Consider the following 15,131-nt stretch of genomic DNA (forward strand, 5'->3'; position numbering starts at 1 on the left):
TTTATGGTAAATGCAATATGCTATTTGTGGATTCCCTTAACGTTGGCATTTGTAGAAGGCAGTAACGTGTAGGTTAGCGGCCTGTAGTGTAGTGGTTAAGGTAAACGACTGGGGCACGCATGGTCGCAAAGTCGGTGGTTCGAATCCCGGTGTAGCCACAATAAGATCCGCACAGCCGTTGGGCCCTTGAGCAAGGCCCTTAACCCCGCATCCCTCCAGGGGAGGATTGTGTCCTGCTTAGTTTGTACGTCTGCCAAATGCCAATAATGTAAAAGGAGACTCGCCCAACGACCGAAATGTTACCAGTACTTTAAAAGTTAAATGCAGATGTTCCCTTAATTTAAAATTATTTAATGGTAACATTTTCCCTTCAATCTGAAGGTGTTTCATGGCAAGCTTGCCTGCTATCTCGTTCTGCTTATTGGGGAAGTAGCTGCAATCGAAACTTGTCATGTTAGATAAAAATTTGATGCATATTGTGTACTAAACATACATTTATTTAATTTAAATTCGGACGGGACAGGTAAGTTGAAAAAATGAACACGTTATGTGAGAATTGTTTTAAGCAATGTATTGCTGAAAGTGACTTTGCTGAGAATGCAGATTTTAAAAAATCGTAATAATTTGAATTCATCAAATGTTCGAAAAGGAAATGGGAGTCGCGGGGTTAAAAAGAATACAGTGTGGGCTCCTTCTTTCCGAAGGAGGACGGCCTTTAAGGATCAGCCAATAGTCTACTACAAAATTTGGTCTTCGCGCGGCCTCCAATGAGGATCCGTCTGACGTTGCTCGCAGAGAAGGGCCTGAATATTTGCATACAGAGCTTTTATAATGCACACGAACGGGTGAGGCGGGACAAGTCGTTTTTTCGCCTGTAGAAAAATGCCTGAGCCCGCGAAATCTGCGCCCAAGAAGGGGTCGAAGAAAGCCGTTGCTAAGACCGCTGCGAAAGGAGGGAAGAAGCGTAGAAAGTCCAGGAAGGAGAGCTACGCTATCTACGTGTACAAGGTGTTGAAGCAAGTGCATCCTGATACCGGAATTTCATCCAAGGCTATGGGCATCATGAACTCGTTTGTCAACGACATTTTTGAACGTATTGCTGGCGAGTCTTCCCGTTTGACTCATTACAACAAGCGTTCTACCATTACTTCAAGGGAGATCCAGACTGCAGTGCGCCTTCTGCTGCCAGGAGAGCTGGCTAAACACGCAGTGTCTGAAGGTACAAAGGCTGTCACGAAGTACACCAGCTCCAAGTAAACTAGCGCAATGATGCTTTACCCAAAGGTTCTTTTAAGAGCCTCCCACGTTTTCTATGAAAAGCATAATTTCCACGTTTCTCTAACATGTTGGTTTGTAGTAAACCTATCGGTAGTTATTGCGAAGACAGCACGGTAAATGCATTATTTTCTTGGTATATTTGGTGCGCTGGTCATATAAACGTGCATATATACATGTAAAATGTATTGTACAGTATTTTATGGATAACGATTCATAACGCTCTTTAAAAATCCAAACTATTGTGTTAAAGAGTATTCGTTTCACTGCAGCAATGAAATAGACACTTGCTAGCCACCGTACGTAGTGAGATTAAAATCATCTCTCGTCGCCCAAAGATTACGGTTTTCAAGAGGCAACCCGCCCTGATTTAATGGTTATTTTGAATCTAAGGGCTGCCTCGCTAGAGTGTTCACGGTATCCTTCACGGGCCAATTTTGCTTCACTGCATCCCAATGTGCTTCAGAAGTAACAGAACTACACCAGTTCACCGTCAATTGAAGTCGCTGGATTACTCGCTCCTTTGTATCCATCGGCGTATTGGTGCCACAATCTAAAATAATCATCTAAAATAATCAAGTCGTGCCGCTAACATGAACCAAATATAAACGTTTGTAGAAAACCCCCTGTTGGGATTAATGCATGTGTAACCTATTGTTTGGGCGGCACAGGCATAATGCACAAATGTTCAAGTTATGTGAATATTGGTTAAAGCAAAGTATTGCTCAAGGGGAGTGTAATGTACCTTAGTTTGAATGTAGGTAACAGCAGAGTAACCCACATTAAGAATTAATAAAAAAATGTTTTACAAAGTGTAAGAATGAATGTCAAGCGGATTAGAAATAATAATAATTTTAAAAAAGGGCATTTCCTTTGTTCAAAAGGAAGAAGACCGTTCTTTTGTTTCCCCGCCATTCAACCAATACATTTTGTAAATAATGTCGTGCAAAAACAGCTTCCAATGAGAACTGGTCTGACGTCATCGGTAAAAAGCGCATGCAAATTTGCATAGATCGTTGGGCAAACACTTGAAATACGGGACAGGATCGCAGGATCGTCACGTTACCGTGCGAAATGCCTGAGCAAGTAAAATCCGCGGCCAAGAAGGGCTCAAAGAAAGCCGTCTCCAAGACTACTGCGAAGGGAGGAAAGAAACGTAGAAAGACCAGGAAGGAGAGCTATGCGATCTACGTGTACAAGGTCTTGAAGCAAGTGCATCCTGATACTGGTATCTCTTCCAAAGCTATGGGTATCATGAACTCCTTTGTGAACGACATTTTTGAGCGTATCGCTGGTGAGTCTTCCCGTTTGGCTCACTACAATAAGCGTTCTACCATCAGCTCAAGGGAGATCCAGACTGCAGTGCGCCTTCTGCTGCCAGGAGAGCTGGCCAAACACGCAGTGTCTGAGGGTACAAAGGCCGTCACAAAGTACACCAGCTCCAAGTAACCTGTGATGAAGCATATGAAACCAAAGGCTCTTTTAAGAGCCACCCACACCATTTAAAAAAGGCATAAATTCTTCGATTGGTTCTCTTGTTAGTCATGTATCCTGAAATGTAAGACTTAACGCTGTGCTTCTGAGGAGCTAAAAGGCAAGTAAATGGCGTTTATCAGCTTTTTTTTTTCTTAAGTTATAACTGGTATTTTGGGCAAGATGCCAATTTTAAATAAAAATCCCTGATTTCAATCTTTAAATGAATGCCTATAACGATTCTGTTTTCATTGCCTCATGGCATAATTTTTTGTTGATTGTTTAAACATGGTGCAGTAATCCGCATTTTAAATGTAGGCCATATTGGTTCCTGATTAAATGTATATATTTTTAGATTTTACTTGTATATTACATTCGATTAGCCTGTGACTGCACTCAAGTTTTTTTAAACTGGCTTATCCAAATTCTCAGATTATACTTCACCGGGTTTTATGGTAGCTCCCAGCCAGCTTTTTTTAGCATTGATTCCAACAAAGTGGGAAAAAGTGGATTTTAGACCAATGATTCGATCACCAAAAGAGATGACACATTGACACACATCCTTTAGTTTGGCTTGTAAAATTTAAGTCACACGGATGACATCAATCGATTGCATTGGTTAAAATGATTGCTGGGGACACGTTAATTCACGAAGAATGGAAGGACAAGCGAATGCTTTTTTTTTTTTTTTTAACTTAACCTGAGAACGAAGGCAATTTTGTGACTTAATCATTTCACTATGTTAAAGCGCGGGAAAACAAAAGGCTCAAAATAAAATGGCAGATTTTCGCGCTTTATAGAAGAGTAGGGTGGCTCTGAAAAGAGCCTTTGGGTGTGAATGGTCCTCTTAGGAGTGATGCATGAATTACTTTCCCTTCACAGCCTTTTCGGTCTTCTTGGGGAGCAGCACAGCTTGGATGTTGGGCAGTACACCGCCTTGAGCGATAGTGACGCCTCCAAGAAGCTTATTCAACTCTTCGTCGTTCCGTACTGCCAGCTGCAGATGTCTAGGAATGATGCGGGTTTTCTTGTTATCTCGGGCAGCGTTACCAGCCAACTCCAAGATCTCAGCGGTCAGATATTCGAGCACAGCGGCCAGATAAACTGGAGCACCGGCACCAACACGCTCGGCATAGTTGCCTTTACGCAGCAGTCGGTGAACGCGACCAACCGGGAACTGGAGCCCAGCCCTCGATGAGCGAGTTTTAGCCTTTGCTCTCGTTTTACCACCAGTCTTGCCCCTGCCACTCATTTTCAACGTCTAGTCAGTACAGAGAATAAGGCTGGCTCCCGGCGAGCGTCTTCCTTATAGCAACATTCTGTCCACCTATTGGCTGCAGCGTTGATGAGATTTCGTCCAATGACATTTTTTTCGACGTAGCTAGCAGCACAGACCAATTGGATTGAATCTGAACCTCAAACGGATCATCGAAATGTTTGGCTGCAACGATTATTTTGTTTTCAATTAATCTGACGATTATTTTATCGATTAGTTGATCGATTAAATGATTAATTTACTTAGGGTAATTTACAATTTGCAGTTGTATTGACATGTTTTTGAAGTAAGATGTCTTACTGCTTTTAATGTATTGACTCATTATAGCTACTTTATTCTCTTGAAATAATATAACACCCACAAATTTCTATGACATTGTTTTTTATTATATACAATTTATCTATGCCTGTAGCTACATGCTCATGCACAATTTGCGTAAGATTGTATTCGTGTTGGTCTTTGCGCTACGCAGTGTGCACATGGTTACTTAGCCATGAGGCTATGTGTTTATTAGAATGATAGTAAACATTGAACTTGGACATGGAATCATTGAAATTCAAATTTGTTGAATCAACATATTTATTCAGTTATTTCTATTTCGAATGTGACTCATTCATTGCGTACTAATTAGATTACACATGTTGCGCATGTTATGACTTTGAGCATCCGCCATTTCTACTGCAAAGACGGCACATAAGTAAACTCAGAGACGTTATTAATCTTACCTTACAAATCGTTCATTTCGACAAGATTTTTTAAGACTATATATATAAGGATATACATATTTACATTGAGAATTGTAACAGCTGCTGATAATGCCTTTTGTTTGTTTTACAAAACGCTCGTTCCCTGATGTCATTTATGGAATGTAAAACCGTGGGCAGAGTTACTCAGTAGCCTAATGGTTCGATCCCCGGTGTAGCCACAATAAGATCCACACAGCCGTTGGGTAACTGTGGTGTTATAACAATTCCAACAGTCCAGTCCAATTCCATCAATTATCATGGCTGTACAATTCACATTAAAACAAGGACTCTAGCTAGATTTCAAACATGTATGTGTTTTAGGTTAATTTCACTAAAATCGTGCAACCAGCACACTATAATTTAATACAGCTCATTCAATGACTTGTCTATGAATAGTAATTTTGACAACGTTACAAAGCTACATATGCATAACAATAGCAAACTGGATAACCTAGCATCACAGCTCCTAGATGCTTTCTTTTGAGGTGTTCGTGCATGGCCGTCGTGCTGCTGTGATCTGCTGTTTCGTCTTTGCACAGTGTGCAAAGCACCATATTATTGTTCGGTTATGAATATCCAAATCACTGAAATTACATGGTCAACGTCATCGACTAATTGTTGCAGCCCTATCCATCCATCCATTATCTTAACCCGCTTATCCTGAACAGGGTCGCAGGGGGGCTGGAGCCTATCCCAGCATGCATTGGGCGAAAGGCAGGAATACACCCTGGACAGGTTGCCAGTCCATGGCAGGGCACACACACACACCATTCACTTACACACTCACACCCACATACCCACCAGTGGAGGCTCCTCCATAGAGGTGGAGGAGGCCTGGCCTCCCCAATAATTTGAGAGAAGAGAGAGATTTAAAAAAACAATAAATATATTTATTTTATTTATTTATTTTAACAAAAAACATATTTTTTATTTTTTATATTCATATTATTTTAGTTTTGTTCATAAATCTAAATTTTCCCATGGCTAAAACCCAATATTGCAATTGTAAAGCAACAGGCCAGATTTCCCTATCAGTTTGTATTAAGGGAGGCCAGGCCTCCCCTAGGAAATTAGCTTCTCATAGAAGTCAATGTAATGCATTTTTTTTCATGCCAATATGTGATTGGCCAGATCACTGAAAATGGGTGGGCAACGGAGGCCTGGCCTCACCATGCATTGTGTCCAGGGCTGAAAGATTGACATTTTGTTCGTCCAATCACATGCTACTGGTTCATTTGGAATCAACTATCCTTTCCTTTCCTATTCAACACAGAAGCCATTTTGAGAATTCGCCAGTCACTTCAGTCAAACACTCGCCATAGTGGCTACGAGTGTCCTATCAACTTGTGCTTTTCAGGAAATTTACACCCCTGGCTATCATCCCTGAAGTTTATAGCTCATTTGGCCAAATACTTTTGCTTAAAACCTCGGAAGTCGGCGAGATTCTGGCGTAATTTGAGATCTTGGGCTGGAGATATGCAGATTCCAGATACTAGGGAGTGAGAATGACATTCAATAGGTCATGTTAGACACCATTTGGGATTTATTGAACAGTTTTATTTTTAATGTAGTCCATTTTGTTTTATTACAAGTCAATTTAATAATCTTCCATATCAAATTACTGAATTGTTGCTCTGTGAGGAAATTCACTCTAAATACGAATAGAGTGCTGCCCTCTAGTGGATAACGTTAACGTTAGATAAAGCCAACTGGAACCATATTTTTACATATTTTATATTAAATATATTGAATAAAACTACATATGATAAAGAAAGTGTTATCTTATCTTTTTTATATGCTAAACTTGATTAAATTGGTGATTACATGTTGAAGCTGTAGAAGAATGAAAAATGTAAGCTAAACAAAATTGTTTTTAACTACATAATTAAAATTCCTGCCTTTTACACATGTTCACTTGGCATTTATATTACATCCAAATGTCATTTCTCAGCTTAATTATCAGGCAGGCTCATAGACTTACAGCAATGTCATTTCTTCAGGAAGGCACAAGGCTAAGCTCTGCACAATGAATTTCATCAGCCAGAACTTTCTGACTGTAGCTTACACTCCAAATAGTATGCCTTTGGCCAGCACAAAGACAGATAAGAGAACAGGGAACATTCCATCGCGAGTGAAGTGAGCAAGCGGAAAAAAATGGCCTCCTCAATTCTGGAAGTCACCAGCCTCCACTGATACCCACATACCCACAAACCCACAAACCCACAAACTGCCATCGGGTAGCTGGAGAGAGTGGAGCAAAGGAACTAATCCCTGCTAATGCTGGGCCTTCACCGGTTTCTCCCCCCTGCCTCTCCCTCTGGTTTTCAGGCCCTGCAGCAGGGCAAGCGGAGCCCCTCCGGAGGACGAGTCCTGAGGAGCAGGCAGAAAGGGGGATCCGTGGACCTCCCCCCGAAGACGGTGGCGCCCTTTGGATCTGGACCGGAGTTATTTTCCAGAGTATCGGACCAACGCCTGGCGCCCCCCCCATCGGAAGGGAGGTTCACTAGCGGCTCCCCCTGCAAGTTCGGTCCCCCTGGGACAGGCCATCAACCTCAGGCGTTTCTCTGTTCTCTGCCCACAGCTGGACTCCGGCCCCCAGCAGGAATGGCGACGGCGGCTCAGCCAGGTGTGCGGCGCCACAATGCCGTCCGGCTAACCCTCCTGAACAGCGGAGAGGGGGGCAGCAGCGACAGGGTAGGCCCCCTGGTGGAGCACGGGGCGAATGGCGCAGCTGTGGAGGGCGCCACCGAGCCAGCGTCCACTAGGGGGGGAACCAATGCTGCTGCCCCAACAGCCAACAGCCAGAGGAGAGTGACAGGTATGACCCGCCTGGAGTTTAGCCGGGCAGTGCTTCAGCGAGCCATGGGCTTCGTGCCAGGCGACCTGAACTGCCTGGTGAAGGTTCCAGGGAATGCTGATATTTTTGAAGTTAGCTTCAAGAATGCTAATGTCCTGGAGAGGTTCTGGAACCTCTTTAGAGAGGGGAAGAACAGGTCTCCCCTCAGTAACTTCCAAGTCGAGCCCCTGCCCGACATGGAAAGCAAAGTGGTCACTGTGCAGTTTTTCAATGAAACTGTGTAGGACCATGATGTGAGTACGTGGTTGGGCAGCTATGGGAAAGTTAAATGCGAAGCCAGGAGGGTCCTGGATGAGGATGGAGTCTGGATTTCTGTAACCCCCACTTCAACAGCACCCCCTGTTATTCAATCCTCTGTCACCACAGTAAAGGAGGAGCCTGACTCGTGGTGGAGGGGTCACACTCCTCATCCTCAGATCACCAACAACAGTACAATCACAGCATACACCTAGCCAACCTCCAAATCCAGCAATAACCTGCCACAGTCAACACAAGAAGACAAATAATACAGTCGAACACAAAAATAATTCTAAATTCTAAATCTTTAGACAGGCCTAATCCCCTTCCCAAACCCGCAACGCAACTATTAAAATCAGTGTACCACAAAGAAAATCTTCAACAAAACACCATATTTTACCCACAATCCATTAGGGACCAGCTAGTCCCGGCCCGGACTCTCCAAAGGGGGCTACAACATCCCCCTGGGGTAAGAACACCTACTGCCACCTCTCAAGGACGGAACCTCCCAGGCAGTCAGGAGGGGAGGCCTATGGGTGAGCATGGTCAGGGGGTGAGTAGACTCCACAATAACCTGGACACAGGTTATCACCACAATAAATGAGATATGCCAGAACATGGCAAACAGCCATACCAGATAGACACAAACAATAAACATTATGATGCATAAATTCACTGTCACAACACTTAAGTGTTCCCTGATTTTTTTTGAGCAGTGTATTTAGCTCTGTAACATAAATACAGATACATTAAATAACAATACATGACAGAAAAGTTGCTAGCGAAGTAATAATATGTTCACATAATTATATGGTTGGTGGAGCTGAAACTGCTGCCTTGCAGACATCACTGTGGGAAAGAAAGTGCCAAATGTGAAACCATTTTCTTTTTACCTGTTGCATAGTTCATGTTACTTGAGAAAGAGATTACAACAGCTTGGCTATATTGCCAGGCTTTAGTCTTCCATAGCTCTGACAATTCACTGCTTACATAACTGAAATAAAATATACTGATCAGCCAACCACCTGTTTTTCATGATTAAAAATGCTTTCATCTACTTGTCTATAAACAGTTAATATTTAATTATATGATATGTGTACTTATATAAGCAGATAATCGTAAGTGAATTCCATTCAAAAGTTTAATTTTTTAATTTAAGCTTTTGGGGGGGGGGGGGTGCACTATCTAAACAGATGCTCCAGAAATAAAGCCCACTGCCATAATTACAGATGCGTGGAATCTAATCCGACATCAGTTTCACCCTTCTACGCTCTGTTGGAATTACATGGTACTGTATGTGGTGAAACTAATGTCGGAATAGCATTTTTAAATATGGTGGGTCTTCATTATTATTTTATATGAAAAATTCTATAAAAAATTCTATAGCCGTGATAGACGTGATCATGAACGCCAGTGAGTGCCGAATTATTTAAATAACAAAAAAATGCACTAATAAGTGTTTATAGACAAGTTTATACAGTTTAAAGCATTTTTAATTGTGAAAAAAAAAAATGGTTTAAGCACGTAGTTTAAACCATGTATGTATGTTTTTGACTTGTGCTTACATTAAAATAACTTCAATCTCTACTTCAGAGAAGCTTTTTTCTTTTTTTGACTATCTTTAAAAAGCCTAAATTCCAGATATGGTGTTTTAGGGGAGTTAATTTATGCTTATCCAAAATTTGTGCATGCGCCTTTGATTTAAGATTAATTGGTATTTATCAACATACACACGTGAATACGGAAAAAAATGTGTTTACGTGTCTTTCATGAATCTGGCGAAAGTTGTATAAATAATCACAATATATAAGAATTTTGTGACTTTGGATAAAAGTGTCTACTAAATGAAATGTAATATAAGATCAATGGCTCTCTTCTTGTTAAATCTACAATGAAGTTTCCTGGGTTATTATGCTTTGGGTAGGACATCAACTCTCTTATCAGGAACAAGTTAACCCACATGAGATGACACGTAGTTCAACATTTTTGCGCTCTCTCAATTATGTCAAATATCTATAATGTCTTTGGCAAAGATTTGATAGGGCAGGGCATTAACTGGTGTCCCTGGAGTTTGTGCACAAAATGGCCAGTGATTCTGCAGTGCTGAGCTCCATAGGGAGTTATTTCCACAATTGTGAGACTTTTAAAAAATGGGATTTTACAAATGATTACATTATGATTGAAGTTTGTAATCTGTAGAGCTGTAGAGGTTGTGGTAGTTTCTTTTCAATTAGAGATCGGATGGACATGCAATTTGGAGAGGGATGTACAGAGATTTTGCCGAGGAGTTTGCCTACAGTTTAAATATTCTACATTTCCAAGCAACGGGAATTGTCCAGTGATTATTGACTTTTTACAAATGTACAATTGTTATTCATAATTCAACAAAATGATGTATCCTCTTAATGCCACATATCAATTAATGATCTAAAGTATGAATATACCATTTGCATTTCAGGAATGCATAAAAATAACTTTTAGATGGAAAATACTGTAACTGAGACTGACAGCCGTGAATTAATAAAAACTGAAAGTGGTCAATATAATAAGCACTAAAAACTGAAATTACAAAAGGCTGTATTTAATCAATGGTTATCCTTAACTTTTAATGTTAACTGAAGTATGACACCATTTCTTCACAGATCAGTTTGGTGAGTTAATTGTAGTGATTGCTGACTTTCAGGAAAAATAGGAAAATATATTGCTTTTAATAATAAGCATGAGTTAAAGACTCATTTTGATTAAATCCCAGGCCCAGCAGAAGCAAATGGTTTATGAACATGCATTCTATTTGAATTCTATTCTGTAGCACTAAACTATGGAACTTGAAAAAATACTTTCTATAACCTTTGTTGGAGGATAATTGCTTGGAAAGACATCCAACATTTCCAACTGTTGCTCAAACTAGCTTTTAATGTAAGTTCATGATTTCTGCGAGAATTTTTTTTTAAACTTTATTATTTTGATTTGATTGTTGCCATTTATGCCGTGTAATATCCTTATCTACCCCCAAAGGCGTTACATTACTTATTATATTATGGATGAAAGGGCAGGATGCACACACTGGATGAAAACTAAATATGCAAGGGCACTCCGAGACATCAGCAAAATTTTGTTCAGCAACTGCATGGGCATGATTCAAACAAGATCACACTTTATACTTGGAAGAGCAGACCCATTAACACAGCAGTATATTAATGAGGAAATGAGTTTGGTACAAACAATGGTTTCAGCTTGATATGCTGCAGCTTGGATGAAAACTCAGCATAGATATGCACTGTGCTTTACTGTCAAAGATGGACGTCCTGCTTTAAAGCCACACTTTGGTATGGAACGGGTCTTTAATGTTTTCTGTTTTTACACGGAGCTTCTGTTATTCATGAACAAAAAATGAAATGAGGACATGACATGTTTGCTCATTTTGAGAGTATAATCGAGTGCGATAAGCACGTTTAACTAGTACTTATCCGTGGCAAGTGGCGATGTTTTGGACAGGCTGGAGAAAATACGGCAATATTGCTGAGGACACAGTAGTTAATTTGTTGACAGAAGGCCTTTGGTGGACATTCTTCGGTGTTTTTTTGCTTGTAAAATAACTTCAGATCGTGTTATATTCTCACTATCGGAGAAGAGAAAACACAAGTGAGTCGAGTTTTCAGGAGCTGAGAGACGCTGTACCGGGATGGTTGAGTCTACACGGTTCTCACATCGCATTTAAGTCCATCCCCCTGTCGCACGCGCAGCAGAAACGGAACGTTATCACTGACCGTAAGTGGAAAGGAGAGAACCTGAGAAATGGCAGAAGAGGCTCCAGCTCCCGCCGCAGCCGTCCCGGCGAAGGCTCCCAAGAAGAAAGCTGCAAGCAAGCCCAGGAAAGCGGGGCCCAGCGTTGGAGAATTGATCGTGAAGGCAGTTGCTGCTTCCAAGGAGAGGAGTGGCGTGTCCCTGGCTGCCGTGAAGAAATCTCTGGCCGCCGACGGCTACGACGTAGCGAAAAACAATTCGCGGGTAAAGCTGGCACTTTGTAGCCTGGTGACCAAGCAGACCCTGCTTCAGGTTAAGGGAACCGGTGCCTCTGGCTCCTTTAAGCTCAACAAGAAGCCGCTTGAAAAGAAGCCTGCCAAGAAAGCGGTCCCTAAGGTTAAGAAGGCCGTTGCGGCCAAAAAGGCGGTAGCAAAGAAGCCTGTGGCGAAAAAGTCACCGAAGAAGGCCGCTACACGTAAGGTGAAGAAGAGCCCAAAGAAGGCCAAGAAGACGACAGCGGCTAAGAAGCCAGCAGTGGCTAAGAAGCCTGCAAAGAGTCCGAAGAAAAGTAAGAAGGCAGCAACTGCGGCAAAGAAGCCGACCAAGAGTCCTAAGAAAATCAAGGCAGCCAAGACAAAAGTGGCGAAAGCTAAGCCCGTCAAAACAAAGAAAACCGCTCCCAAGAAGAAGTGAATTGGTGTACGTCTCCTGCAACGTCATTTCACAAGTATAAAAGGCTCTTTTAAGAGCCATCCAAACTTTCTTGAACGTGCAAGTAATTTCCATTTTTAAATTGATAATATGCTTTCATATGGGCATAAAGGTAACCGACTAATATTTCCTCTTTTTAAAGCTATTTATTATAAGGCACCACTCCAGCGAGTTGAATTTGTCGCCTATACTGATGGCATATGTTCAAATACGCTTACCGGTCTCTATTCAATGGTTCATAATAAATTCTTATTATTGAATGAATATCGATATTTAGGTTCAAAGTTACCAAGTATCATCTCGTATTTAAACTCAACAATCCTGCAAAAAATTACATTTTCAGCTTTTTAGAAAGTACTGCGGGGGTTACGATTCAATTCAGCTGGTCTATGCTGCTTGCTACGTCGAAAAAAATGTGTTCCGATTTCATTGGACGAAATCTCATCAACGCTGCAGCCAATAGGTGGACGTAATGCAATAATGATTTACAATCACAAAATAGCCTCATGTATAACTTTGTCTTGTAAATAAATTCCCTGACAAAATAATCTGCCTTTAGAGCTTAGATCTGCCCAATCTTATCCAGAAAGGGCCGGTGTTGTTGTTTTCGCACAGGACTAAGACAGCTGATTCTACTCATCAAGGTCTTGATTAAAGACCACGATTAGTTCATTAGTATAATCAGGTGTGTTACTGCTGGGTTAAAACAAAAACCTGCACCCACGCCGGCCCTTTTAGGATAAGATTGGACACCTCTGCCTTAGACCTTCCGTTCTTCGGTCCCCAGCAATGATTTTAAGCATGGTGCACTCAAAACCATACTTTAGTCATGCAATCGATTTGTGTCATCCCTGTGATCTAAATTTAACACATCAGACATATGTCGGCAGTATTTCTGGTCACCCAAGTCAGCCGTGCAAGGCTGATTATTTATTAATATTATTAACTTCAAGGCTGAGAAGTTTCCATTGTTGGCGACAAAGGAAGTCGAAAAAACGACCCAATAGGCTCGGGGAATGAAGGCAGAGTCGGGGCCAATGAGCATCCGTAAATGCCTATCCAATCAGCTTCGGGATGGTATGCTTTAAAGGCGAATGCCGGGCCTGGAACGGAATTTAGAAAACCAGTACTCAAGTAAGAAGCAATGGCTAGAACCAAGCAGACCGCACGTAAATCTACCGGTGGCAAAGCGCCCAGGAAGCAGCTCGCCACTAAGGCTGCACGTAAGAGCGCGCCTGCAACAGGCGGCGTGAAGAAACCTCATCGTTACAGGCCAGGAACTGTAGCTTTGCGAGAAATCCGCCGCTATCAGAAGTCTACTGAACTTTTGATTCGCAAGCTGCCCTTCCAGCGCCTTGTGCGAGAGATCGCTCAGGATTTTAAGACCGATCTCCGCTTCCAAAGCTCCGCTGTGATGGCTCTGCAGGAGGCCAGTGAGGCTTATCTGGTTGGTCTGTTCGAGGACACCAACCTGTGCGCCATTCACGCTAAGCGAGTGACCATCATGCCTAAGGATATCCAGCTGGCCCGCCGCATTCGCGGAGAACGCGCTTAAGATTGTTCGTGAACCCATAATTTAAACGACAAAGGCTCTTTTGAGAGCCACCTCCGTACTTCTTATAGCAGCAAATTTCTCCATGTCCGTTTATTTGCGGTTTTTTCTGGCTTTGTCTCGACGTGTCTTAGGTTGTGGAATAATTTGTCTGAACAGGACCCGGATTTTTTTTTTCCGCTGGTGCAACCGCTGCACTGGTTCATTAATAAACGTTGAATATGTTAAACCAATGAACAAATACTTTTACGGACAATTACGGACTTATTGTAGCCTACTTCATCTTCGCATACCGTTTCCAACGTAGGTGATTTTGATTCCCTCTTTCTCTAGTGTGCATCCTTTCATATAAATAGGATTTCTTATGCCATCAATAAACTCAGTGAACATAGTCATAGGCCAATAACTTTTCCAATTTGCGTGACATGAAGAGTCATTTTAGCTTTTTACACATATTAAAGTTAAATAAGAAATTGTACATGAAGACAACGGCAACAAGGTGAAAAACCAAGAGCGTTAATTTAGGTCAGACTGGACAGCCATTCAGTTTATTTTAATTTTATTTGATAGCCTTTTTTTAAAAAATATATATATAAACAGCATCAGAAACATGATTTACATAAATAAATAAAAACACCACAATGAAGAAATCTTGGAAAGGAATCCAGGTGGACTGGGAGTCCATCTTCCACTGATTGGTCTGGTGTTATGGTAACGATTGAATGAATGGTCCAAAGAAATCCAAAGAAGTATTTGAATTGGATGCCAAAAATTTAAACATTGCACACATCATGTTTGCTTTATTACAGTGAAAACAGATATATATACAGCATAAGTTCACATTTGGCATATTGACTGATTAATCAACAACGGCAGGTTAATTTGATGAAATTGATTTGGCCCCTATACCTTCAGAAGTCTTCTGAACCCGGAGGGCTCATCCAGTCAGTACAGTCACAGGCTGATCGGATTTATATATAAATGTTGTCGTCTACACTGCAACGCTGTTGTTTGTTTACAAATATAAAAATAGGCTATGTTCACCACTTGTATTTAAATGTTTTTAAAGGCAGTAATAAGGAAAGATCTAAGACATTTATTTGAAACATTTTTTTGAAATCAGGAACTAATATAGATCTGAAATGATGTGGATGACACATTACTGCACAAGGCTCACAAAATGACATCCAATGGAAGAGTGAAGGGACAGGAGCAGTGGGAACAATGAGATACAGACGAGAAGAGAGGAAACAATTTTCA

General features: G+C 41.4%; 5 protein-coding genes across 5 annotated transcripts; 4 read left to right on the top strand and 1 right to left on the bottom strand.

The window, feature by feature from the left end:
- The first annotated feature begins 882 nt into the window (after positions 1-882).
- On the top strand, positions 883-1,257 carry LOC133111254 (histone H2B-like). Its single transcript, XM_061221441.1, has one exon. The coding sequence runs from the start codon at positions 883-885 to the stop codon at positions 1,255-1,257; it is 375 nt and encodes a 124-aa protein (XP_061077425.1).
- A 1,004-nt stretch (positions 1,258-2,261) lies between these two features.
- On the top strand, positions 2,262-2,740 carry LOC133111258 (histone H2B-like). Its single transcript, XM_061221444.1, has one exon. The coding sequence runs from the start codon at positions 2,350-2,352 to the stop codon at positions 2,722-2,724; it is 375 nt and encodes a 124-aa protein (XP_061077428.1). The 5' UTR covers positions 2,262-2,349; the 3' UTR covers positions 2,725-2,740.
- Positions 2,741-3,613: 873 nt separating this feature from the next.
- Positions 3,614-4,000, bottom strand: LOC133111237 (histone H2A-like). The gene has a single exon (XM_061221426.1). The coding sequence runs from the start codon at positions 3,998-4,000 to the stop codon at positions 3,614-3,616; it is 387 nt and encodes a 128-aa protein (XP_061077410.1).
- Positions 4,001-11,659: 7,659 nt separating this feature from the next.
- Positions 11,660-12,301, top strand: LOC133111216 (histone H1-like). Its single transcript, XM_061221406.1, has one exon. The coding sequence runs from the start codon at positions 11,660-11,662 to the stop codon at positions 12,299-12,301; it is 642 nt and encodes a 213-aa protein (XP_061077390.1).
- Positions 12,302-13,459: 1,158 nt separating this feature from the next.
- Positions 13,460-14,027, top strand: LOC133111224 (histone H3). Its single transcript, XM_061221414.1, has one exon. It carries the CDS (start codon positions 13,464-13,466, stop codon positions 13,872-13,874), a length of 411 nt encoding a protein of 136 aa, XP_061077398.1. The 5' UTR covers positions 13,460-13,463; the 3' UTR covers positions 13,875-14,027.
- Positions 14,028-15,131: the final 1,104 nt, after the last annotated feature.

The sequence above is a fragment of the Conger conger genome, chromosome 15 (assembly GCF_963514075.1).
Source record: "Conger conger chromosome 15, fConCon1.1, whole genome shotgun sequence".
Classification (NCBI taxonomy): Eukaryota; Metazoa; Chordata; class Actinopteri; order Anguilliformes; family Congridae; genus Conger; species Conger conger.

Coding starts and splice junctions, on each gene's coding strand:
- LOC133111254 (XM_061221441.1), top strand. CDS start 883: ATGCCTGAGCCCGCGAAATCTGCGCCCAAGAAGGGGTCGAAGAAAGCC.
- LOC133111258 (XM_061221444.1), top strand. CDS start 2,350: ATGCCTGAGCAAGTAAAATCCGCGGCCAAGAAGGGCTCAAAGAAAGCC.
- LOC133111237 (XM_061221426.1), bottom strand. CDS start 4,000: ATGAGTGGCAGGGGCAAGACTGGTGGTAAAACGAGAGCAAAGGCTAAA.
- LOC133111216 (XM_061221406.1), top strand. CDS start 11,660: ATGGCAGAAGAGGCTCCAGCTCCCGCCGCAGCCGTCCCGGCGAAGGCT.
- LOC133111224 (XM_061221414.1), top strand. CDS start 13,464: ATGGCTAGAACCAAGCAGACCGCACGTAAATCTACCGGTGGCAAAGCG.